The sequence below is a fragment of the Synchiropus splendidus genome, chromosome 4 (genome assembly GCF_027744825.2).
Source record: "Synchiropus splendidus isolate RoL2022-P1 chromosome 4, RoL_Sspl_1.0, whole genome shotgun sequence".
NCBI lineage: Eukaryota > Metazoa > Chordata > Actinopteri > Syngnathiformes > Callionymidae > Synchiropus > Synchiropus splendidus.
In genome coordinates this window covers 1872599-1896600 of record NC_071337.1, presented here as the reverse complement: position 1 = coordinate 1896600, position 24002 = coordinate 1872599, and the positions used below count along the sequence as shown (strand labels likewise).

The window sequence follows — 24002 nt, the reverse complement described above, 5'->3', positions numbered from 1 at the left end:
ATATATATATATATATATATATATACACTAAATATAAACAGATCAACAGTATTGCAGCTATTGTCCAATGTTCAGCAGCCTGACAGCACCAGGAATGAAACTATTCCTGAATCTGGCGGTTCTGCATCGGATGTTGCGGAACCGTCTGCCGGATGGCAGGAGGGAACAGTGCATAGTGGGGATGAGTAGAGTCCGAGATGATCCTTTGTGGCCTGGATAAGCAGCAACCATCTGCTATATCCTGGATGGCAGGAAGTGGGGTCCCGATGATTTTCCCCGCTGGTCTCACCACCTTCTGCAGAGACTTCCAGTCTGATGCACTGCAGCTCCCAGACCAGACGGAGCTGCAGCTGGTCAGCAGGCTCTCGATTGTCCCTCTGTAGAAGGTGGTCAGGACAGGTGTGTGCAGTTGCACATGAAGGTCTGATGACAATGTAAAAAGTCCAATACACATGGAATTTTGATCATGGTTAAGACTGAACCGTTTAGACAAAATATGGATTTAAAAAATAAATGAAATCTAGGTTGTAAATCTCGCCGTCTTCAGTCACCTGGCTCTTATTGTGAAACCATCCCCGCTATTTTCCGGCTCTCGCTCCCGCGAGCTTGGCAGATGTGCACCGTGGGTGTGAGACAAAGCTCCAGCACGAGCTCCTGTCTTTGTTGTTCCCCTGGAAAAAAAAAAAAAAAAAAAAAAAGTACCACTCGATGTCGAGCAGCTGCGAAAACACGCAGCATCAACTATAGCCACGCGCATGCGCACACGGCGTCCCGAGCACGGAGGCGTGAGGGTTTCTCTGAATGGATGATGGAGGCAGGTGTTGCGTGGAACCTCGAGCTGCTCTTCCGTGACGCGTTCAGGGACACTCGGCCACTCCTGCCCCGCAGCGCTGCAAGCTGCTCGGTAAACACAGAGGGGGTGGTGCGTTCAGGGACTCCCGCGGAGAGTCGTAAGACACTGAAGAGAAGGAGCGCTGAAGCTGCTGTGAGCGTCAGATTATATCACACACTCATCCATGTCAGTCAGAGCTACACAACCTCTGACACATACGTCTGTCGCTCTGGCCTTGTGAGGACCTCTCCTGGCCATCACCCTTTCCCCAGCCTCTCCCCCTGAACCTCACCATCAAAAAAAAAACATATCTCACCTGAACCAGGACTCTGGACCAAACTGGAACAGAGTTATTGGAAGTGTCCATCCTCAAACTGAGGCTTGGAACTGTGGGGTCCAGTTAAAGGTCCTCACAAGTACAGTTATACAAGTACACACCAAAAGCTACTAAAATAAATATGCATCAACACAACAATCTGCAAAAGCAGAAACACACAGAGTCAGTGACTGGAAAAGACCAAACCAAACACTGCGACTGAAAACACACTAGAACAAACACTCCCACACACAGACAGCAAAACACACACCTGCACAGGTGAGAAGAGAAGAAAAGGAAGAAAAGATCAGGCAGAAAGGTGGAAAAAGCAAAGAGATGAAAAAGAAAAGTTTGGGAAGGTAAGGTAAAGAGATGGGGAGAAGAGGAAGACAGCAGAGAGAAAGAAGGTGGGCAGGGAAGCAAGAGAGGAGGCAAAGCCAGAGTGAAATGAAGGGAGGAGAGTAAGACAAGATGAAGAAAGGAGAAACGGGGAGAAATATGGGGAGCAGGAAAATGCAGCAGCAGAGAGGAAGGGAAGGAGGAAAAGAAGAAGGAAGCAGAAAACAGGGGGGAAAGAGTAAGGAAAAAAATGAAGAGTGAAGGAACAAAGAAAGTGAAGGAGAGAAGACCGCTGTGAAAGAAAACACGGAGACCTGAAGAAAGGAAGGGTGTGAGGAGGAGGAGGGTGGTGACGCTGGTCCTCCATCAAACACAGACGCGGCTCAGACGTTAAGAAACGAGGCCCTTGTTTTTATTTCCCTTCATTTTTGCACCATCTCTGAGGAACATGGCCGTCCAGCTGACGGTGCTCCGTCCTGGACCGGTCGCCGCCGCGGAGCGTTGCCATGACGACGTCTGCCGTATTTACATTAGAAAAATAGGAGGCTGCTGCGGACGTCCTCGATGAAAACGGCTTTAGTGACACCAACACTGCAGAAAATAGACATTGACATTCTTCTCCGTGAACTCGGCGGCTCTGTGCAGGAGGAGGAGGAGGAGGAAGAGGAGGAGTCTGACATTCAGAGCTGGGACGCTCCGCCAGTCCAACCAGCCCCAGCTAGTTTCGCCTCCTCTGTTTCAGGAGACATTTTCACTTATGTTCCGAAGCTTTTACACAGTACGTTCAATTTCAATGTCATTTCTAAATATAGATTCACATTTTCACTGCTTCATTTTTCTATTACTCGACGTCTTTAAACGTGAAATATTGTAATTTTGGATCATCTCTCCTCCCGGATTCCATCATTTATTGTGGACAAATACTTTGTTAGCGCTCATGAGAAACGCGTCCCTTGTTCCAAAGTTCCTCCACGACGTCCATATAAACTGGTTCATGTTCTGGAGAATCATCTCCACAGATGGTCACTGACCCTCTCTTCCACGGCTGGAGACGTCAGCCTCAACATTCTTCACTGTATTCCACCTCCGATGAAGGTTCTGAAGCCGGCGGTGAGGAGGTCCACGGAGCAGGGCCGGAGCCTCTCAGGCAGGCAGCAGGTCTCGCACATTCACACCAGTCTGGTGGGAGAGAGTCCAGGACACGGGTCCCTCTAGCTGCTGTTGACGCGGAGGGTCTTGAGACGATGCAGGAGCGAGTCTCTCTCCATCTGAGCCTCAGCCAGCGCCATCTTGGCTCTGGACAGCTCCATCTTCAAACACTCGTTCTCGTCCATCAGCAGCTGGAAGAGAGAAGAGGGAGACAGAGTCAGTGGTCTGGAGGTGAGGAACCTTCTGCTCAAGGGTTTGGAGGCGACAAACTGCTGGGGCACGTTTCAGCCACAGCTTCAGCCCAGCTCCACAGAGACCAGGCTCTTGGGCTCAGGTTCTACTGGACTTGAACATCAGCCAGTGTTACATGGAGAGTTGGGCTCCTTTTTTTCTTCCTGCGTTTGGGTCAGAGGTCAGGCCGGGTCCAAGACTGCTCCTCATCAAGTGGGTGCAGCAGCAAGTGGAGGTGAGTCTGGGCCACACCCTCAGTTTCCTCGCCCAGGAGCTTGTGTTTCCTCCAGCGATGATCTGCTTCCCTGCACCGACTTGACAACTGAATCCAACAACAGGAGCGACCCGTCACTGATGTCGCTGACTTCCCTGCTCAGCCTCTGCCGGGACACTGCTGCCACCTACTGCCCCGTGAGGCTCACTGCAGCCTGCGCTCTCGGTGCTCCTGCTGTGAGATGTGACTTCCTGTTGCCATCAGAACCAGGAGCGTTACCACGACCATGGCAGCATCTCTCGCTGCCGGATCGTCTCCTCCGGCACTGAAGTTACAGAAGGGTGTGGCGATAAACTCCCTCTGAGATAAGAGGACGTGATCGCCAGGGTTTCACTTGGTGGCTTCAGCGATGGTGGTTACGCAAGTCTCCACCATCCGGGCTGCATCTGAGAACAAACCCTGGCTCGGTGAGTGAAGTGATTCACGTCCCGCCCACTGGGGATCTAACGGGAGCCAAACTGGAGCAAAAAAAGAACAAAGAACTGAAGTGTGTTTGTGGCCAGTCCAGAGCAGGAAAGGACCGGAACAGTGAGGTGAGCTTTTAGATCCGGTCCAGACATCTGGTGTCGCTCGGTGGTGGAGCCAGTGGCGAGACTGAGTCCAGTCACAGAGCCAGACACCAATGTAGTGGGAAACTACTCTCACTGGGAACCTGCTGTACAAGCACAGACCGAAACAAAGAGCCCACCTTTTCGCTGTCGGACGGAGGTGGGGCAGGGGGCGGGGCTTGTGCTTGAGTCTGCGTGGCCTTCGTGATGAGGCTGATCTCCGGCACCGGACTCAATGCGCTGTCAGTCGACGCGGCCTCCTTCCTGGGTTTGGTCGGCGCCGCCGGGTCCACTGCAAGGAGAGGGTGCAAGGTCAGCGGTCAGGCTTCACATAGGACTGTAGCTCCTCCACAGCTCTTCCTGTCAGCACACGCACAAAGGCCGGTGACGCTGAAGGGGCGGAGACGGCGAGCGAGTGTTTATAAAGTTAGACAGGTCGACGAGAGCCTGAAGGCTGGAGGCTCCACGTGTTTGAGCGCCAGTAAAAACCAGACTGCTGCAGTCAGAGAGAGACCACCCGGCTGCTCACTCCCAACACAGCAGCTGTAAACTTGTTCCCGGCAGAAAAACAGACGAATCCCGGGGTGAAAGCTTGTTGTTGTAAACGAGTGGGACAGTTCAGCGTTTGATTAGCCATGTTGGGATTCGTACCACGTGACAAAGTTGAAAAATCATTTCAATCAACTTAGTTTTCCTAACTAGTCCAGAGCAAGTCTCCTGAGCAGAGTTACGGCACGTTACCTCCGATAGAGAAGGAGCCGTCGTCCCTCCGGTGGATGACCAGGCTGTCCACGTGCAGGGTGATGGGGGAGGGTTCCGTCTCCGAGGGGTTGTCCCGGGGGCCGTCGTCCTGTTGGACACACGTCACACAGGTCGGACTCAAGTCGCCTCGGCAATGACGTCACACAAAGAGTGGCACGCAGGGAGGTCCTGAGCTTCACACACTGAACAACAGCAGCTGCTGCAGGTGCTCCTCCAGCTGCACCTCGCTCACACACCCACAGAACAAACGGCTTGACTCATACGTGATGACTGATAGGATGAGATGAAAGAGGTTCTCCACAGCAGCAGGTCGACAGCAGCGGGTGAGAATCATCCAACAAAACACACATTTGAGACGCCACCGCCAAAACCAACCGGCAGCGGTGAGAGCATCGATTCAGCACCGCGCCGAGCACTTTGAGAAGAGCGTTGGTGGATGGATCAACAGAAGTGTCAACCTATCAGAGAGCAGGGTCCGGTCTGCTCACCAGCACAGCAGGAGGACCCACGAAGGCCCGTGCACAATCCACAGAAAGGTGGCGAGAAAAGAGCTCTTCCTGTGTCGTTTCAGTTTGAAACCCAGAATCCAACTGGATGTCCCTCACAGAAGCTGCTGCTCCAGACAGGAGCAGGTGTGTTACCTTCAGCTGGATGCGAGTGTCTCCCACGCTGATCTCCATGGGCAGCACCTGCGGCGCCGAGTCGTCCTCAAGGAACTGGGCCAGGTTGTGCAGCGTCGACATCAGGAAGCTGGCCTGGTAACCATGGAGACGCAGCTGCAGGAAGCCGTTGCGTTCAGCCAGAGGCGAGTGGGCAGCGGCGCAGGGGCCGCTCTCCAGGCGAGCCCGGACCTCCGGACTGTGGCGGCCCGTGAGGGCGGAGGAGATGACCTCGCCGCCAACTGTGGACGGAAACAATCGCGGTTAATGGTCGTGTGGGCGGAGCCAGTCGGTGGCACGTTCAAACAGAACAGCGAGTGCAGCGTCACAACAAGGTCCAATCGAGTGGAAGATGGAAGCGGAAACGGAAGTGAGAAGCACAACACGAGGGAAATTCACAAACAGGTGGGACAGATGCCGAGTTCTTTCTGAGGCAGCAGGACTCAGTTCCAGGAAACAATCCTGTCCCAGAGAAAACCACTTTGGAGAAAACCTTTTGTTACCCACAGTCTGTGATGCTACACCCCGACCCAAGGACTGAGTGTCGACTCTGCTGAATATGTTGGTCACATGACAAGGAGGAACTGACTCCAACTGAGACCCACTTCAGAGGCAACGTTTTTTTCCTGCACGCAAGCCAGAGCTAAACCAAGCTCAGACTTAAACAACCGCAGCCACAGACTGGGCTGCAGGAGATAACAAAGAAGGATTTCTGCACTGTGGAAACATAAGTGATCTGGAAACACTGTCAATTCAAAAGGAAGGAGGAAATTATTGGTCGAAACACGCTCAGTTTGAAAAACATCCCAACGTTTTTCAGCGCCCCCAAGTCATGTGATGTTATCACTGAAACAGCCATGATGAAGAGGTGAAACAGCAGACAATTCAAGGTTCAAAAACTTGAGGATGAACCCCCCAAGAGCAGCCAGTTGATGCTTGTGTGTCGAGTCACATCTTTCATGCGCTTCCTCTGGTGCCAGAGGTTCACTTCAAAGCCTCTGATCCGTCCAAACAGTGGACTCTACGGTGTCGAATGACTTGAAATATACGTGGGACTAGTAAAGGTTATTTAATCTGATCTAATCTAATCCAGGGGTGTAATAGAAGGCTACCACTTCCTGTAGGGCCACACTGCATCCGTTGTGAGGGGCCGTCTAACGAAAGGGAATAATAGGAGAGAAAAATGTGAGTATATATGTTCATAAAAAAGAAAAAAGAAGATCAAATGCTGCAAATATAGATTTCACAAAGTGTGATTCCACCTTCTGAAATGGGTTGTACGAGTTCTTTTTTTCATTGTAACTCAATGAATATGAGAACATTACTTAATCTACTTCATTTTTTAAAATCTATTTTTGGGGCAATCATTAAAAGAAGTCAATAGTTTGTCTGTCACATAACTGTTCATGCATGAAACTGGGCTGAAAACAAAGGCAGCTGACTAGTACATACAAACACTTCCGGTGGATCAGTCTCACTCTGACTTCATGAGGTCTGCGCTGCATGGAAGCGACTGTGTCGCACCACCACAGCAACAGAGGAGCTGCCAGGCCTTCAGAAGTGAGGGGGTCATTTCATTTCACCGAAACATAAAGCCCAGCTCTCTGATCACACAGACAATAATAAGAACTTTAAATTGTAGTCAGCGGAGGCAAAGTGATTCACTGACCCGGCAGTGATCTCCACGCTCGTCCTCCGTGTGATACACGAGGTAAAACCAAGCGGAGAAGGCAACATGGAGCTGGGCATGGTGAGTGGTGGAAACCCTGGCTCGCCACATGTCACCACCTCATGGACCGACGTGATAGACATGCAGGTCTAACTTCACCATCAGAAGACACTGAGGCATGAAGGAGGCTGCACAACAGAGCTGCGGCAGAGGCAGCATCTCCAGGGCCCCGGGCCCCGAGTGAGCGGCGGCGATAAGACGGGGAGGGAAAATGGCCCGGAGAGAGACGAAGGTAGTGGGGGTGAGATGCGGGGAGTTAAATGACAGAGGATTAGCAGGAAGATGGAATAGGAGCGGGAGGTGAGGGAGGGAGGGAGTCTGATAGATGGAAGCTGAGGCGGGGAGCGGCGAAGCTACTGGAGCCGCTGGACTGGATCTGCAGCAGCAGAGTGGCGGAGGGGGAGGGCTCACCACAGGTCGGGATGAAGGCGCACACACTCCAGCATGAGCTTGGTGGGAGCCAATGGTGCGTGTAATGGGACGCTCCCTCCATTATAGCTGAATTAAGAGACACACTCCCATGGCCCAGCAAACAAGAATCTGTCTTCAAGTGTTTGACGATGGAAACCTACTGCAAACACACTGTCAGTCGCTGCGCTGAGGCTGTTGTCATGCTGGGGTCAGAGGAAACCATGGTTTCATACAGAGTCATCCTCATGGCAGCTACACACACTGACCCCAGTTGATCGTCTGTCACTCATGTGTCAGGCCCTCACCGTCCTGTATCAAGGAGCAACCGCCAGCTTTCAAGTCTGACTCGATCACCTGAGCACCACAGCGGATCATCTTCCTCCACCTCACCCTCCCTCTTCTCTCAAACCTCCAAACCTCATGTCCTCCTTCACCACCTCCATCAGTCTCCTCTGTGGCCTTCCTCTCCACCTTCTGCCTGGCAGTTCCATCATCTCAACATCTTCATCTACCAATGTACTGTCTCTCTCTCTCTCCTCTGTACATGTCCAAACCATCTCCATCCAGCCTCTCTGACTTGGTCTCCTAAACACCTGAGCACATGTGCTGTCCCTCTGATCCTATCATCATCCTGCTCTCACTCCCAGAGAGAAGCTCAGCATCTTCATCTCTGCTACCTCCAGCTCAGCCTCCTGTCTTTTCCTCAGTGCCACTGTTTCCAAACCATACAACGTTGCTGGCCTCACCACCCTTTTGGACACTTCCCTTTTCATCCTTGCCAACAGCCTTTTGTCACACATCACACCTGACACTTTTCTCCAATGATTCCACCCTGCCTGCAGCCGCTTCTTCACCTCTTCCTCACACTCTCCATGGCCCTGGACAGTTGAGCCTCAGTACTTCAGTACTGCCACTACCAGAGATATGAATGATCAAAGCATGTTCTGAATTTAAAGCACTGATGCTTCAACAGGGAACCTCTGGCTACTGCACCTTCATCTCAGGTGCTGTGCACACACGGCAGAAACCCCTGAATCTGCCAACGTCTTGGTCAGATGTGGTGTTTGTTTAGCGACGGCACCGTCACCACTGGACCACTTCCAGAGTGGGAACTAGAAGTGTCCTCACCAAAACATAGTACCAGAAGTACTGGGTTTTCATTCCGTGTATACAAAACAATTCAATAGAATTTGGTTTCCATTTACTAACAAGAAATCCATTGTGGTTCTGACGAGGTTCTCATGAGTGGGTCACACGCCACCTAGTGATGTCACTGGAGGCACCAAACACCAGTGCGGTGGAAGCAGCGTTAATATCAGCCAATACAGAGGGGTTTGTCCAGGGATTCTGAGGAAGAAGAGCAGCTTCATGTGAAGCAAGGACTTGTTTTGATTCCAACCACCTGGTTGTGGAAGCCAGGACTCGGACAATTGTGAGAGGATGAAGCGTCTGAAGGGATCAACACTGAAGGCTCATGTCACTGGAAGGTCCGAGTCTCTTCAGGAGGCGCAGCAGGACAGAACATAAACAGTGGCACTGACTGGGTCCAGTGTTGACGCCTCCTCACCCATGTTCCTCAGAGCTTCTCTGCTGTGTTGACAGCTTGCTATCGTGGCGTGTTCACGCTGGTTTAAGGCAAACGTTCAGCCAAACACAGATGGTTGCCACTGGTCCCTCATTCTTTCACCTGGCTTCACCTGGTTCTGATGAGGCTCTTCATCTGTTGGTCAGAAGAACATGCTTCCATGCTCACTGGCTCCATCAGAGGCGCCCTCCTGAATTGGAGAGAACTTCGGCATCATGTCGATCTGAAGTTAGAAGCAGGTAGGAAACTGCCACTGTTAGCTGATGCTAATGATTAGCCTTCTGCTAACGTCACTTCAGACTGTGGCTGCAGATTCAAGTAAAGCGTTTGGAAGCTTTAGCTTCTCAAACACAGTCAGTCTGACATGGAGAAACATCTGTGAGTGCCAGGTGAGAAGGGTGATGAGAACCATTGGGAGTCAATCACATTTACCTCCTGTAACTGGTAACTGTTCAATAACAATGTGCTCAGTCACAGCATCCACAGGGGGCAGAATGGTTTGGTCAGCACACATCTTCAGTACAGCTGTAATGGCTTCTCACTCACACACTGGTCCAACTATCATAGCATGAGAGCGCAGAACACAAAGATCACAGTGAGAGCGGAGCTGAACTGAACTGAAGGCTGGAGCACACATCCTCCCAGCAGAGGCTTGTGTTGTGATGGCTGCAGTGTCATGAGGACGAGCAGCAACTCTGGCCAGACAGTGTTGTCGTTTAAATGCCAGTTGCTGCCAATGTTAGTACAGCGAGGGAATCTGGCCGAGAGAAACCGAGCAAATGACAGGAGAAAACTCTCACAGAGCGAGAGAGAAGCTCACATGCAGGCGCAGACAAGGGACACACAGCAGTTACCTGGGCTGCTCTGAGCAGGTACTGACCCTGAACACACCATACCTGGGGAGGAGGTATGACAGGGTGGGGTCAGAGGCTCGCAAGTGTTTGGACCACGACAGCACATCTACAGGCAGAGATGCCGCCTTCATCCGCCAGGTCAACAGCTGCTTAATTGTGTAGAAAATGAAAGGCCCTTCCAACATTATGCGTAACATTTCCATCAGTGTCGCTTCAATGTGGCTACCAGCTCGGTGCCATGCCTGGACCAGTCAGGAACAAATGTGAAGGTCAAGTCAAAGCACAGAGGTTTAGGCTGTGTCCCATCTCTCCCCCCAACACTGGGCTCTGCGCGTCACGGGTCAGTGTGGTGTGTCCCACTCCTCCTCACTGGCCGTTCACCACTTGAAATGATCCCTTCAAACCCAGGGAGCTCCGGAGCTGACTTGAAACCAGGTGGGAATATGAAGTGTGGAGAGATGTCCAGGAGACCAAAGGACTTGATTTCACAACAATGTTGGACAGGACAACAGGGACATGTTAGTAGCCAGGACCACTTTTGCCTGTGTTGACTCTCTCTGGTGTCACACGTCAGCCAGCCAAATGCTCCACCGTGTCCCACAACATGAACAATACAACATGGATGTTCAACAGTAGGTTTGGATTTCTTCTGAACAAACAACAGTGGGCTAGCATCCAGGCTAACGTTAGCATCCTCACACCTCTAACACATCTATCACCCCAACTTAGCAGCGAAGCCGGATTCAGCTCCACCCATTTCTTCTCACCAAACCGAGTGAGATGATCAGCGCCGATGCAAGATGTTGCACTTCATAGTGGAGGGCACTCAGAACCAAGTGCTATTGTTTGGGGGAATGGGACACAGCCTAAATGTGCTCCTCCCTCCATGACTGTGTAGTGCTGCCCTAGCTTTCTGCGCCCCCTTCTGGCAGCAGGTTGCAATTTAACCGCGCTTCTGCTGCTTCAATAGATCCGGAGGTAAACAAGCCCACTCGTTTACAAGTTGGAACTACCTGCGACCATCACGCCCGAGCTAGCATCTAGCATCTCGTCCCTCACAGGCAACACAAACCCGTGCCGGCGTGTCGGTTCTTACCGAGGCTGCGGTTGCTCTGGTACTGTCGCAGGCTGACGTTCCCCAGCTGGCTGGGCGTGACCTTGCCCACCTCCAGCGCCACCGCCGTGCTGGCTCCCACCGCCTCCATGCCCACACACACCGACTGCACCTTCAGCACCAGCACCGACACCTGGACCAAGAGCGGCCGTCACCACCTTGACACAAGACGCTCCGATGTTTCCTCCAGCTTACCACGTCTTTGGTGGGCTCGTCCATGCTCTGGGAGGCGGCGCTGTCCGTGTCCGGAGACACGGCGCCCTCCGGCTCCGGGCCCGTCGCAGCCTCCAGGGCGCTCTCCGTGGTGCTCTGCTCACTGATGGCATCCTTGAAGCCAGAGATGGACACGTCATCTGTCCAGAGCAAAACAGAGAATAAGTCAATAAAAGTGGGATGAAATGCTCCTCTGACTGCAGACTCGTCAAGCTCAAGGCCCACAGCACAATTACCACCGCAGCTCCCATAACGCACTACAACAGATGAAGCTCTCACCGTTGCCTTCAATCTACTTTATACTCCTGAAGAAATACATTCAATGGCATGCAGTCACCTTCGAGCCGACTCATGTGTGAGGTCACTGCCGTTTCTTTTACTACACATCTTCAATTTTCAGGAGGGACAAGAAACAGCCACAGAGAAAAACAAGTCCCACAACCCAGAACTTTAGCCAGTTATATTTACAATCGAACTAGTAATGAAGAATTAGGGAGGGACAAAAAAATCATTCTGGATTCCAGGCCAAATATGGAGCCACCCGCTCCTCCACAGTTCGCTCCTTAGTTATGATAGCAGACCCGGGCAGTGACCCACACCTCAAGTTAGGACTCCTGCTGTGCTGTCTTCTAGAGCAGTGATTCTTAACCATAGGGCTGACGTTGGGTCACGAGCGCCCCCTAGAGGGCCACACATGAAGTTGTTTTGTTTCACACATCTGGGCCGTGAGACACTCAGTTTCAATCCATGAGTCAGGTATGGTGGCAGTAGTGAGTCACTGAACTGACTTGACAGCTGCAGATCTGTGAGAGTTACCAACTGTGGAGAAGTTCTTGAGAAGAAAAAGATAAAGGAAGTGATGGCGCCCCCAACGGTGAACACTGTTCATGAAAGCACATGAAGCAGTTTTGAACATTACTTAGAACATTTTATGGCGAGACTGTCATTTACACTTTACTCAAGTCTTCTTTGCAGTTTAGTTTGAAAAATATACATTAGACATAGTCACATAGTCAGACTATGAGAGCGAAGGGACGAGAAGAAAGTGATGAGTAGCGCCACCTCTCTCCAGCAGGCTGTAGCTGTCCCCGTCCTCCATCAGGCAGCTGTCGATGGAGATGTTATCCAGAGACTGCAGCGAGGGGCTCTTCTTCATGTTCTTGTAAGACACGGAGAGGCTGGACTGGGAGCGGTCTCGCATCAGGCGACCACTGAGGAGGCACAAACACACACCTGAGACCTGAGAGGGATCCTGACGAAGGAGTCCCACACTTTCGAGGGTCACACCAGACGAGGAGAAGGGCGAGATGTCACAATATACAAGCAAGACATGAATGTGATGAGAACCTTAAAGTAGGAAGTGCAACCACACATTCAGTGAGGAGGACCACAGCAATGTGTTTCTGACTATCAAACTATACAATCGTATTTAACTTTTACATAAAGACAAGGCTGAGAATAATAAACAAACATTGAAATAAACAACACAACGACTGCACAAAAGTCATCCTACAACAAACAGACTGAAACCAGGATGACACGGACACATGCCTACACTCAGGAACGACACACAGAGTTACAGCTAGTCACAGATCCAGTGTCTTACATGTTGGACATGGAATAAAGGGAGGAGGATCTGCTGGTGTTTGAGGAGCTGAGAAGTTCAGAAACGACAGACAAACTTCCTTTCCTTGGAAAAGAGAAGAGACACACACACACACCTCGCATGGGTCAAAGGTCAAGAGCAGGAAGCAAGTTAGGCAGCGTGCAAGGAGGTGATGAGATCAGGTTCAGAGAGAGTCAGAACGTCGGAGGATGATGAAACATGGAGACGCACATGGACTTCAGGAGACAGACACAGTCATAAAGACACACAGATGCTCTTGTGTTCAAGTGGAGACCCACAAAAACAACCCTTTAGTGAGTGATAAGCTCAGCGTGAGTGAAACAGATGTTACAGCAGGAGAGAAACCCAGGAGCCTCATCTCCACAGCATTTTCTTGTCAACACAAAAACATACTTGTGGCAGCATGAGTGACGACAAGTCATGGCTGAAAATGTGTGTCAAAGGTCATGGACTTGGCACTCACGAAACAGACTTGGAGGCACAGTAACCTGTCACTTTTGACCCCGTTTTCCTGGCAGATTTCTGAGGTTTTGGTCGTGATTGATGTTGACAAACTAAAACTCGTGAGCGTGTTACGAGACCACTTATTTTCAAATACTGCATCTGTGAGCATGAGCAGTACTTAAGTTCAGTAACCATTTATGCACACGATCAGAAGATATTCTCAAGTGGGGATTCTCAAAATCATGTTGGATTCCAGCCCCCACAGCTTCTGAACAGCCGATAGACAGTGGGATCTAATGACATCCTGAAGTCACGTGAAGAACCAGCAGTGAGAAGTCATCTGGTGGTACATGCAGGGAGTGCCTCACCTGGCTCCTTTCATGCAGGACACAATCTCTCATCACACACAACTGAAGCAGATGGATTCTGGGAAAGTCATCGAGCTACCTTCACCGTCTATTCTCTCACTCCAGACCAGATGGCCAGTGCCAGGCAGAAAAACACTCTTGATTCTCTGCTCCATCAGAAACCCCATCCTTCAGAGTCACAATCAGCACTTCAGCTCTCCCTTTCTCCACACTTCACTGCAGAGAATCTCAGAGCCGCAGACGCTCCTGTTCTCACACTGGAGAACAGCTTTTATAAGAGGTGATTCTTGGCCAAGTGATTTCTCAGAATCGATAACACTGCACGATACAGAGGAGGTCCGGACCGGACTGCGAGCGAGTCCAGCCCACTCAGAGACTGAATCGTCTGCAGTGGTGATCGCCACACGCTCCGGCAGAACCTGCTCTAACTCTGGGTGCCAGCCATGTGACGGACAGGACGGGGATCCTCCCACTGAGGACTGAGTGCACGGACATGCAAGTCAGTCCACAGTTCTCATCAGGACGGAACACTGCATCGTCCCTCACCTACTGTCCAAGTGTTTCACGCATCAGAAGGTGCCGTCCACATCACGGACCCATGTCACTATCAAGTGGTTTGGTCTGCCTGCACTGACTTCACAGGGAAGCTAGTAAGACTTCATGGAGTAAAGGCAGAGTGATTATGGCGCTGCGGTACCTGGACTGAGGCATCTTGGCTGCAGTCTTGTCCCCCGCCGGGTCAGGCAGGTCAGCTGTCAGAACTTTGGAGTCAAGTTCCTCTGCCAGGCGGTCCAGCACCGAGTCGCCACCTTCAGCGGACTTCAGTGCCGCTGTCCTGTCCCCCACCGATGCTCCATGATGAGGGTCCGGGTGCGTCACAGTGGCAGGGATTAGAGGGGCGGGGCCCGATGTGGTCCTGCTCTCCAACCCGTCTGAACACAAGAGCTGGTCCACGCTGCAGGAGGCAGCAGCATCACTGCGCTCCTGCTTCCTCCCTGTCCCTTCACAGCCATCACTTCCAGGCCCCAGGGTTCCTCTGCTCTCTGAGGGAGACAGCTCAGACCCCACAGGGGAGCAGGAACCCTCCGGCTGGGAGACTGGTTTCAGCAGGAGGGAGACCTCTGCGCTCTTGAGCAACAGGGCGAGGCAGGCGGTGAAGGGCTGGTGGTCTGCTGGAGGCTTCCACGAATCTTTGCGGTCTTTCTTGGAGCTGCTCTTGTCCAGATCCTGCTGCAGGGTCTGCTGGAGGGACTTGATGCTGCGCTGCAGATGCATCAGGAACACGTACTGACGGTGGCTCACCTGCGCGCGCGCACACACACACACACACACACACACACACACACACACACACACACACACACACACACACACACACACACACACACACACACACACACACACACACACACACACACACACACACACACACACACACACACACACACACACACACACACACACACACACACACACACACATGACCATCATGCTCGCTTTATTGAATTCAACAACGCACAACGCGGAGGTGTTGGTGCACCCACCTGGGCACTCAGATGCTTGTGCACATGCATTAACACGTGCACGTCTGCGTCCCTCCCTGATGATGCCACTGAGTTGGAGGAAGGCAAGCTGTCCAGCGAGAGCTTCCGGAGTCCGTTGGTGGCCGGCAGCGCGGTACTCTGAGCAGGCGCGCTCTCAGTACTGTAGTACTCCTTCAGCAGGCGCTTCCTCTGCAGCCGGCCCACGGCCTCCACAGACATGCTCCTGGACAGAGAAGACCCCGCGGCATCTCGCAGCTTCTCCTGATGGTGGAGCAGCTTGGCGGGTTGGCACGCCCACACAGTGAGAGGGAAGGAGTCCACAAAGGGTTGCGGTCTGCCCTTCCCGCCTCGGGTGCCCTCATAGTCCACCCAAAACTGGGCGAAGTGAAACGCCCAGAAGTCTGTCGCAGCCGGCGTCTTGAGAGCGTCGGTTCCCAGGGTGGGTGCCACCAGGCCGCGGTAGATGTCGTGTATCTTGGTGTCCTGCTCACTAGCGTGAAGGTGGAAGACGGGGTGGAGGAGAGGAAAGGAGGTGCTGCTTCGGGGAAACGCCTCAAAGGAGGGAGCAAAGAAGGGCTCTTCCTGGAAGGCGTGCAGCAGCGCCTCCAGGTGGGAGCGCGTGCAGTTGGCCGGGTGTCGAGTGTTGGTCGCCACCATCTCGGACGTCTGCACAGAGATGGAGCGGGGCAGGTCGGGGGGGCAGGAGGGATCCCGCTCGGTGGGAATCACCAGCTACGCAGAGGGGAGAGGACATGAACATCCACGCAAACACGGAGAGATGACAAGAGCGCAGAAGGCTCCTCACCTTCAACATGAGGCCGTCCACCTTGATGTCCACGTGTTCGTCAGGCTTCTGCGAGTCGTTGAGCTTGTAGATCTCCATGAACTGCTCCAGACTCTGCCTGAGGTCCAGGGCAAAGAGGTTGATCCACACCAGACTGCGAGGATCCAGGACCAGCTGCAGGGCATTGAGCTGGGCATACAGATTGGGACATGGGACTGCAGAGAGAAGAAGAGAGGTGAGGTGAGGCAGAGCGACCAGTGCAGCAATCAAAAATCATTTTCTCTCATTTGAAACAGGACCATCTTTCAGTTCTCCTGGAAGCTACACTGAATGCTGAACGACAAACAATAAATTGAAGTGATCAATAATCTAAATGATATTTACAGATAATAAAAATGGAAAAACCAGGTTGATGGGTAGCAAGCGACACTGCAACAACCTACAGTAGCGGAAATGAAATGGAAATTCGCTGTTTCTAAAGGCGTAGCTGCATTATGCTGGCATAAATAAACAATATCTTTGGTTTATTGTTTACACTAAGTTCTTGACCGTTTCAGCATGTCAGTTCGCAACAACAGAGAATGTGTTCCAAGCTGAAGAAAAAAAATAAATCGCTGCCTCAGATTGATATCAGGTATTTGGTGGAAGGCGAGGTGGTCCCAAACGTTCTCCCACCACAGTAAAGAAACACGTCCATTTACACTCAACTCAAAACACTGAACAACTCGTTAAGTTAAACTTTGGAGGTCGCCCTCTAGCGGCCACCAGGTGTAACAACAAAAACACCAGCTGCCTGGACAAAAGCAAACAAGTGGCTTTTCGCTAACAACATTAATGTTTATGAGCTACAGGAAAAAAAGCGGGGAGGGGGAGCAGCAGTTGTTTCATGACCATCATTGGTTTGTGCCATTGCAAAGAGCCACTATAGAATGGGAGTTTTGACCAACCATAGCTTGATCGTAACAATCCCAACCAGTGACTTTTGGCAGCAATCCAGAGAGGCTTACTTGGGAAGTCTTTTCCATCTGGTAAGTAGTACTCTGTGAACTCCACATGGATGGCCGGCATCTCTGGCGGGAGGTACAAGGACTTCTTGTTGCAGGAGATCATGGCCTTGGGGCTGGAGCGGCGCTGGTCGGCCGTGGACACCTGCAGCACATGCACGGCAGACGTGGCATCAGGACAACAAGTGCGTGTGTGCCAGTCGATGCTGTGAGAGCAAGACTCACCTGGTAGATGCTGAAGTCAGCCATCCTGAGGACCACAGAGCTGGACATGAGCTGGGGCTTGGGACTCTGAGGAGGGGGGCTGAAGGAGCTGCTGGACGAGGTGCTTATCCGTCCTGGAGTGAAGGAGTGAAGTCAGGAGAACGGGAATAGGTTTGAAACAGAGAGAGAGGGAGAGAAGCAGATGCCCGGTGGCTCTCAGTCTGGAAGTGGTGCTCGCCACGAAAGGTGTGTTTCACCGCACACGGCCGTGCGCACACACACCAGGGTACCTGGCTCAAGGCACCAGCAGCACTGGGCAGGGACCTGCATTTGTGGGCTCCATTCTATGAGTCCGTCTGCCTCCCTAAGCTCTACAGCGTCTGCTGTCTGATCCCCTAGAGGCTCATGCACATCGTCACTAAGGGACACTGCAGGACAGAAAACCCACAGTGACCACATGCACATGCGAATGTGTGTGTGTGTGTGTGTGTGTGTGTGTGTGTGTGTGTGTGTGTGTGTGTGTGTGTGTGTGTGTGTGTGTGTGTGTATGTGTGTGTGTGTGTATGTGTGTGTGTATGTGTGTGTGTATGTGTGTGTGTGTGTGTGTGTATGTGTATGTGTATGTGTATGTGTATGTGTGCGTGCGTGCGTGCGTGCGTGCGTGCGCGTGCGTGTGCGTGCGTGCGCGTGTGTGTGTGTGTGCGCGTGCGTGCGTGCAGTGCAGTGCATGTATAGCTAATCCATTTTTGGAAAAGCATCTGTGTGTACCTGTCCCCACAAGGTTGAGCCTCAGTTTGTGGATCAAAACATCAAAATAACTTGGTGACTGTAACTGGGTTCCAGTTTGGTTCAAAGAGATTTAGCTGTGTGTGTGTGTGTGTGTGTGTGTGTGTGTGTGTGTGTGTGCGTGTGTGTTAGCCACAGAAATAAGAAACCAGTCCCTCCAGGAACCAAAACGAAGTGTCTTTGGTGTGTTACCATGCTGAGGGGAGCCGTGAGCTGCAGCACCACCATGGTCACGCACTGCACTCTTCAACATGTCCACGTTGGTCCTGAACTCCTCCAGCAGGCTGCGAGCCCAGCTCTCTCTGCTCTTGGTGGCTTCGCTGTAGTGCATCCAGTGGGCACAGCTTTCACCTGGAAACCATTCACCAGCATTAAAGAAGTGGCTGTAAAGAGACATGATGGTTCAGTTGTCGGACTGATCCGGATCCTATTCTGGATCCAGGATTTGTTTTGAAGGCTACTGCAGTTGGGAGATGGTGTTGACTGAAGCTGCTGGGTGGAGGGTTGTGCTCTCAGAGTGCTCTTCTTGTTTTCTATATAGGAAGTGTAGAAAAGTAGAGGAAGCAGAAGCAAACCTGCTCTGTGGAAAGGGTAGTAGTCCAGGGTGATGGAGCTGAAAGACAGCTGCATGGCTCCGCCCGCGATTCTCTTGTGGATCACTGGACACAAGGCAGCACACGTGAGGCACCGCCTGGAGTCGGTGCTCGTTCCGGGGTTCTACCTTTATCCGTGGCATGGACGTCGTCGCAGATGTGCAGGTCCAGGTGTGTGATCTGGAGATGGTGTGACGTCTCACAAACATCATACGCATCAAACAACTTGGCCATGGTCGCGCTCTGGTCAGCCGCGGTGGACGTCTGCTGCGTCCGCACCTGCTGTGCAGTGGGGGGCGCTGGTGACACCTGTAACTGGAGAAGAACACATCTTTATTTTTCAGTTCCAAACATGATCATGCTGTCGAGGCCTCCAGCGAACCTCTGCTGCGAGGAACAGGACTAATGGTGAAAAATAAAGTAGTTGAAGGAATCACATATACGAGTGTTTTCAATTTCTCTGTCGTCAGGTGACCTTTGGGACCTTGACCTTATCATTCATTTTTCTCTTCTCTTCACTTTGAGAGGCCCATCGAGCAATACTGTATCTCTCCTCTAGAGGGAGCAGTCTGCCATCCCTGGACCAGTCCAGAGCATCAGGGACAGTAGGAATTACAGTTAAAGTCTGGAGCAACTTCTCACTTCACACACACTGGGTGGGGCACACGATGAGACAGCAGATGGCAGCACCTGGTCATCCGTGGCCATGCTCTTCCTCTGCTGGGCGGACTTCTCCATGGCCTCACTGAGGGACTTGGCATACTGCACCATGGCTTTGAGCTGGGAGTCGGTCAGGACCCACAGCAGGTCGTCCAGGATCAGAATCAGCTTGGAGGCCACCACGTTACAGTCCTTTATCTGTGAGGGAGAGAGACACCTGTCAGCTACTGCCACGTGCACGGTCCTTATTTCCACGCTGTGTTCACTTCCGGTTTAGCTTCACAAAGCTTTGTTCCGCAGATTCAGTTTTGAAATGCCACACCCTGCAGAGTGTGTGTGTGTGTCCTTGTATACTACCTTTGTGAGGACCTGTAAGAGTTTTTGATCAACAGAGTGAAGACATCTTTGCACAGCGAAGCCATTTTGAGGGTGAAAACTGCAGAATAGTTAGGTTATTATACTTGGGATTTAGTTTGGCTCAGAGTAGAAGTTAAGTTTAGCCATTTGTTTCATATGGTTAGGTTTAGGGGGAGAGGCTGGGGAAAGGGTTATGTCATTGACAATGTATGTATAACGGTCCTCACGAAGACAGGAAGACAAAGGTGTGTGTGGGGACCAATTCCGGACACAGCACAATACTTGGGGGATCTTTTGCTGGTCCTTGAGGATGAACTGATGAAATAACTGGGTCATTAGTTAGTTGGGTTCAGAGTGATTATGGTTAAGGTGATTCTAAGTGGGTTCCAGTTTGGTTCAGAGTCCTGGTTCAGGTGTGCCATGTGTTTCGGATGGTTAGGTTTAGGGGTTAAAAGTCAATGGGAAAGCCCCAACAAGGACAGGAATACGAGAACGCGTGCGTGCGTGCGTGCGTGCGTGCGTGCGTGCGTGAGCCTCACCCTTCGCTTCAGTGTGACTCTGATCTTGGACTGGTTGGTGATGAGACGGATGGGGGCGCTTAACATCTCATGCTCGGCGCTTTGAATGGCGTCAGCCTCGATCCGGATCATCTGCCAGCTGATCTCCTTGAAGGTCAGGATCTGGACCACGGCAGCATTAGCAGCAGAACAAGAGCCGGCGTGAGGCGACCTCGAGACTGACCTCCCCTCTCTGAGGGTCCTGGATGCGAGTGAAGCGCAGGTCGCTGACGCTCCAGCTGGTGTTCACGCTGTAGACCTGCAGCTGCGACAGCTCGAAGGAGGCGTTGAAGGCCTTGGCACTGATCCTGATCACTATAGAGTTGATGGACAGGGAAATCCCCTCCACCACCTTCTCAGCGAAGCCATACTCGCTGCAGCAGCGGGAAGAACAAGTGGTGCAGTGTGAGCATCGCAACAGAAGAGGGCAGTAATGCTCCTTTTGATTCAGCATCAGAGCAGTCAGGTCACTGCCAACTTAATGGTCAGTCAGTTTATCGTTGTAAACTCTACAGCCACTCACCTTTGACCTGAAGCTGTTGCTATAGGCGAGGGGCCATTGGGAGGGCGGGGCTCCTCGCATGTGCTCATCTCCATCTCAACTTTATCCAGAGTCTGAAACAAGTCACCTGGTTAGATTTATGGACGCCAAGTAAACAAGTACAGAGAAAAACATAATTGGGAGGGTTCATTTAATATAATAATTTAATAACAACAACATTTTAAAGAAGCTTAATTTTAACAGAACAGATTACAAACATATCTGAATACAGTGGTTAATATTATTATTGGGGATGCACAGATAATGGTATCAGTGCGATAAATTTGATAAATTAAATTTGTTTGTACTAGAGCGAAACTTGCAACCATCACCCACGTACAAAGAAAAATACTGAGGGATATCAGACAATACATATGGCAAAAAAATTCAAGATTTATTTATTTAAGATCACCAACTTTCACTTTCACCTTTCTGTGAAATAAGTGAACATCAAATACAGGCTTTTGAAATCACATGTATAGTCGTCAGGGGACCCGACAGCTGTGTGCCAAGGGTCGTTATGTCTCCACCACACACAAATCCAGAAAGGCATTGGGTTGTTTAACAGTATAGAAAATTCCCACGCTCTTGAATGCATCATCCGCATGCATCTGAGATACGTATATCAGCGCTTCACCCGAGTGAGAGAAAGAAATGAGGAAAAGCATCGAAAGCAAACCAACAACGACGTGCGCGATCCCGCGGCCAGTCACGTGTAAAAGAAACCTATTCCTCGTTTATTACAACCTGATCAGCTCACACGGGCAGCAAGTATCTTGATCTACGGTGGCCTGAAGTGGACAAAAAGTGACATTTCACTAAGAACATGTAATAATAGTAGTCTAATCTAAAGTAAAACTCATTTTAATCCCCACCATAAACTGATGCTCTTGATCATATGTACAGCATCATAATGCCATTCCAATGTATACTTTTCATTTAAGTCATTCCATTTTTCAGTAACAATTCTTTTTGAAAACCTCTGATCATGTCTCTTCACCCAGCTTTTGATTGGCTGGACAGCGAGACCAAAGACTAATCTATTTATCTCCAAACACCAACAACAGAGGAGTGTTTCCCTGCTGCTGCTGCAGCTGCGAGTCGGCACCAGCAGCCTTGGGACTGGGACCAGCAACACTGACTGTCAACCTGACACCTGTGGCCTACTCAGCCTGCTGGCAACCAGGAGAGGCAGAGCGACCGTGTCACAGAAACACTACTCCCTGGAGGGATGAGGTAGCGCCCGATGCGCCGCAGGACAGCGTGACACTAAACACTCAACTTAGGCACTTTAGACAGTAACACGGTGCTAACCACAGACAAGAGCCCAAGAACTGCAACAGTGAAGGAGGTTGCTGAGAAAAAAGATGCCAATTTACTGTGTTGACAGTAGTCAATCCACATAATAGGTCCATAGAATAAAATGGGATAAAGATGTAGCATGTTCCAGATCAAAGCAACATTGTGTCCTCAAATATTAGAACATTCGATGGGTCACAGCTCCACTTCCAAGATCTAAAAAGCTATTTATTGGGAATAAGATCACTTAAAACAACACAATACTTTTAAGAAACTACAATGACAGGAATTGTTTCACAATTCCTTTTTTTCTTATATGAGTGAAAAACAAAACAGAATTGTAACTAATTGCATTAGGCAACATATCTAAGAATGACGAGAGAGAACGTCGACATTCTCTTGTCATTGTTAGATTATGTTGCAACACTGATCTTCACAGCTCAGCACCAGGCCAAACTGACCCGAGCTGCATCAGAGAACAAGCCCAAAGTCAGCGACAATACGAGCACCTGGCACCTCATCTCACGTCACTCTGCCGCACCAGGCGGCTGCTGCAGTCCTCCACCCTCTGCATTTGTCTGGGAGAGCAGGGAAGCCACAGCACGTCACTGGACCGCGCAGGTCACAAACGCCTGCGATGCTAGCTCTCAGTCTGACTGGCTTCTTCCCACTTATAGGACAACCATCTGGTTCCACAGGTTCTCCACACAGCCCCTTCAGTGTCATGTTAATCTGATCCACAATAATAAGACTCACTCAACTACAAATGGTTCAGGAGTTCATATGTGACCCCGCTTGACCTCAATGGACATGATAAAAATGTTTCCCATATCTGTACAAAATGTCTAACTGAAATAGGAACATTTCATGTACCAACACCAGTATATTTGATTTTTTGGTTATAAGAAAAGGAACAAATGGCAAATGTTCCTAAGAGAAATATGCTATTAAAAGCCCAAATTAAGGGATTATGGTATTATTTCAGTGGCGATGAGCCCATGTTTATTGACAGTTGTCTAGCTAAGCAGTGCGCAGCAGTGATGTGGAAGAGCACAAAAGTGTTTTGCTAAGGTGAAGCTTTCATGCCTTCCTTTGGACAGAATCACTTCCTTTTATGAAAACAAAGCAAAACAAGTATGAAAACATACAAGGACTGAGTTTATTAAATTGGTGAACGGTTTGAATTTGCCTGTCAAAGTTGTTTGAATATTTAACTTATTAAAAAAAAACGTAATGCGAAGCTTTGGATGCATAACAGAAGGTCAGGGAATTTTGGTTGATTTTTTTTTTATTATTTGCTTTGTTTGACGTCAAATGTGCATGATAATTCATAATTCAGTAATATTAGAATCAGAAAAACTCTATTAATCCCAAGGGAAATTGTGTAATGATGTACTTAATTAGTCCCACAGTAGGGACATGTACATTTGGGTTTATTTTTGTGAAAGATTAAATAAGATATTATGGGGAAAAATGCAGAATTAACTTTTAAAAATGTTGGATATTAGAATGGTAAATTCATATACTGTAGAAATAAGAGTCTTGGACACCATCATTTATCCAACAGAGAACACACGTGTTTCACTACCTCACCTCAGAAATTCCCCACACAGAAGGCTCATTACAAACACACACAGCACCGCGGTCATCCTGGCCCAACTTACCAAAGAGATGGGGTGAGTCTTCAGTTTAGTCCATGGTATCTGCGGACGACAGCAGCACATGTTACTGAACACATCAAATCTGAAGCAAAACCAATGAAGATCCACACAACAACTGATGATGCTTGGTTCATTTCATCCAGACCCGACGCTTGATCTCGACCCGCAGATAACCTCGGCAGAGATGGCCACCCGTGCTAAAATACTGCTGAGTCACTGGTTCCACTCTCAGCCCACTTCAGATGTGGATTAAAACCATAGCCCGAGGGTCTGCAGATAAGAGTCGCCAGAGATGCGGCCAATTACCTGGATCACATTCGATTATCCCGCAGAGTCTCGGTGACAGGAAACAGACGACTTTGACGCAGACGTCCCCAATAAATGATAAAAAAGGCTCCTCAATCACGCGCAACATTCAAGTGATATTTCATGGCACCATATTGCCAAAACTGTTAAACATGCCGTGGCCTTGTTCAGTTAGTGCTCAGCTTCCTGAACTGACTGTTGGTGCAACAGGAAGTGACCGACGTTCAAGGGTGACCGACGAGATAAAGATC

The 24002-nt window shown here is 50.4% G+C and overlaps 1 protein-coding gene across 4 annotated transcripts in view; it reads right to left on the bottom strand.

The window, feature by feature from the left end:
- Nucleotides 1-671: 671 nt before the first annotated feature.
- The window catches only part of bltp3b (bridge-like lipid transfer protein family member 3B), a 34713-nt gene continuing 11382 nt past the window's right edge, over nucleotides 672-24002 (bottom strand). Inside the window, exons 3-24 of one of the 4 annotated variants that reach the window (XM_053862014.1) lie at nucleotides 23449-23487; nucleotides 20468-20559; nucleotides 20129-20318; nucleotides 19927-20067; nucleotides 19061-19228; nucleotides 18499-18685; nucleotides 18353-18436; nucleotides 17970-18128; nucleotides 17013-17125; nucleotides 16791-16932; nucleotides 15805-15998; nucleotides 15000-15731; nucleotides 14153-14757; nucleotides 12623-12706; nucleotides 12079-12227; nucleotides 10999-11156; nucleotides 10786-10936; nucleotides 9690-9731; nucleotides 5093-5352; nucleotides 4431-4539; nucleotides 3830-3981; nucleotides 672-2827 (exon numbers count right to left, since the gene is read on the bottom strand). In XM_053862014.1, the coding sequence (XP_053717989.1) occupies nucleotides 2699-2827; nucleotides 3830-3981; nucleotides 4431-4539; nucleotides 5093-5352; nucleotides 9690-9731; nucleotides 10786-10936; nucleotides 10999-11156; nucleotides 12079-12227; nucleotides 12623-12706; nucleotides 14153-14757; nucleotides 15000-15731; nucleotides 15805-15998; nucleotides 16791-16932; nucleotides 17013-17125; nucleotides 17970-18128; nucleotides 18353-18436; nucleotides 18499-18685; nucleotides 19061-19228; nucleotides 19927-20067; nucleotides 20129-20318; nucleotides 20468-20559; nucleotides 23449-23487 (4080 nt within the window). In that variant the 3' untranslated portion in view covers nucleotides 672-2698. The remainder of the gene's footprint in view (nucleotides 2828-3829; nucleotides 3982-4430; nucleotides 4540-5092; nucleotides 5353-9689; nucleotides 9732-10785; nucleotides 10937-10998; nucleotides 11157-12078; nucleotides 12228-12622; nucleotides 12707-14152; nucleotides 14758-14999; nucleotides 15732-15804; nucleotides 15999-16790; nucleotides 16933-17012; nucleotides 17126-17969; nucleotides 18129-18352; nucleotides 18437-18498; nucleotides 18686-19060; nucleotides 19229-19926; nucleotides 20068-20128; nucleotides 20319-20467; nucleotides 20560-23448; nucleotides 23488-24002) is intronic. The other 3 variants (XM_053862015.1, XM_053862016.1, XM_053862017.1) reach the window with 3 other exon arrangements.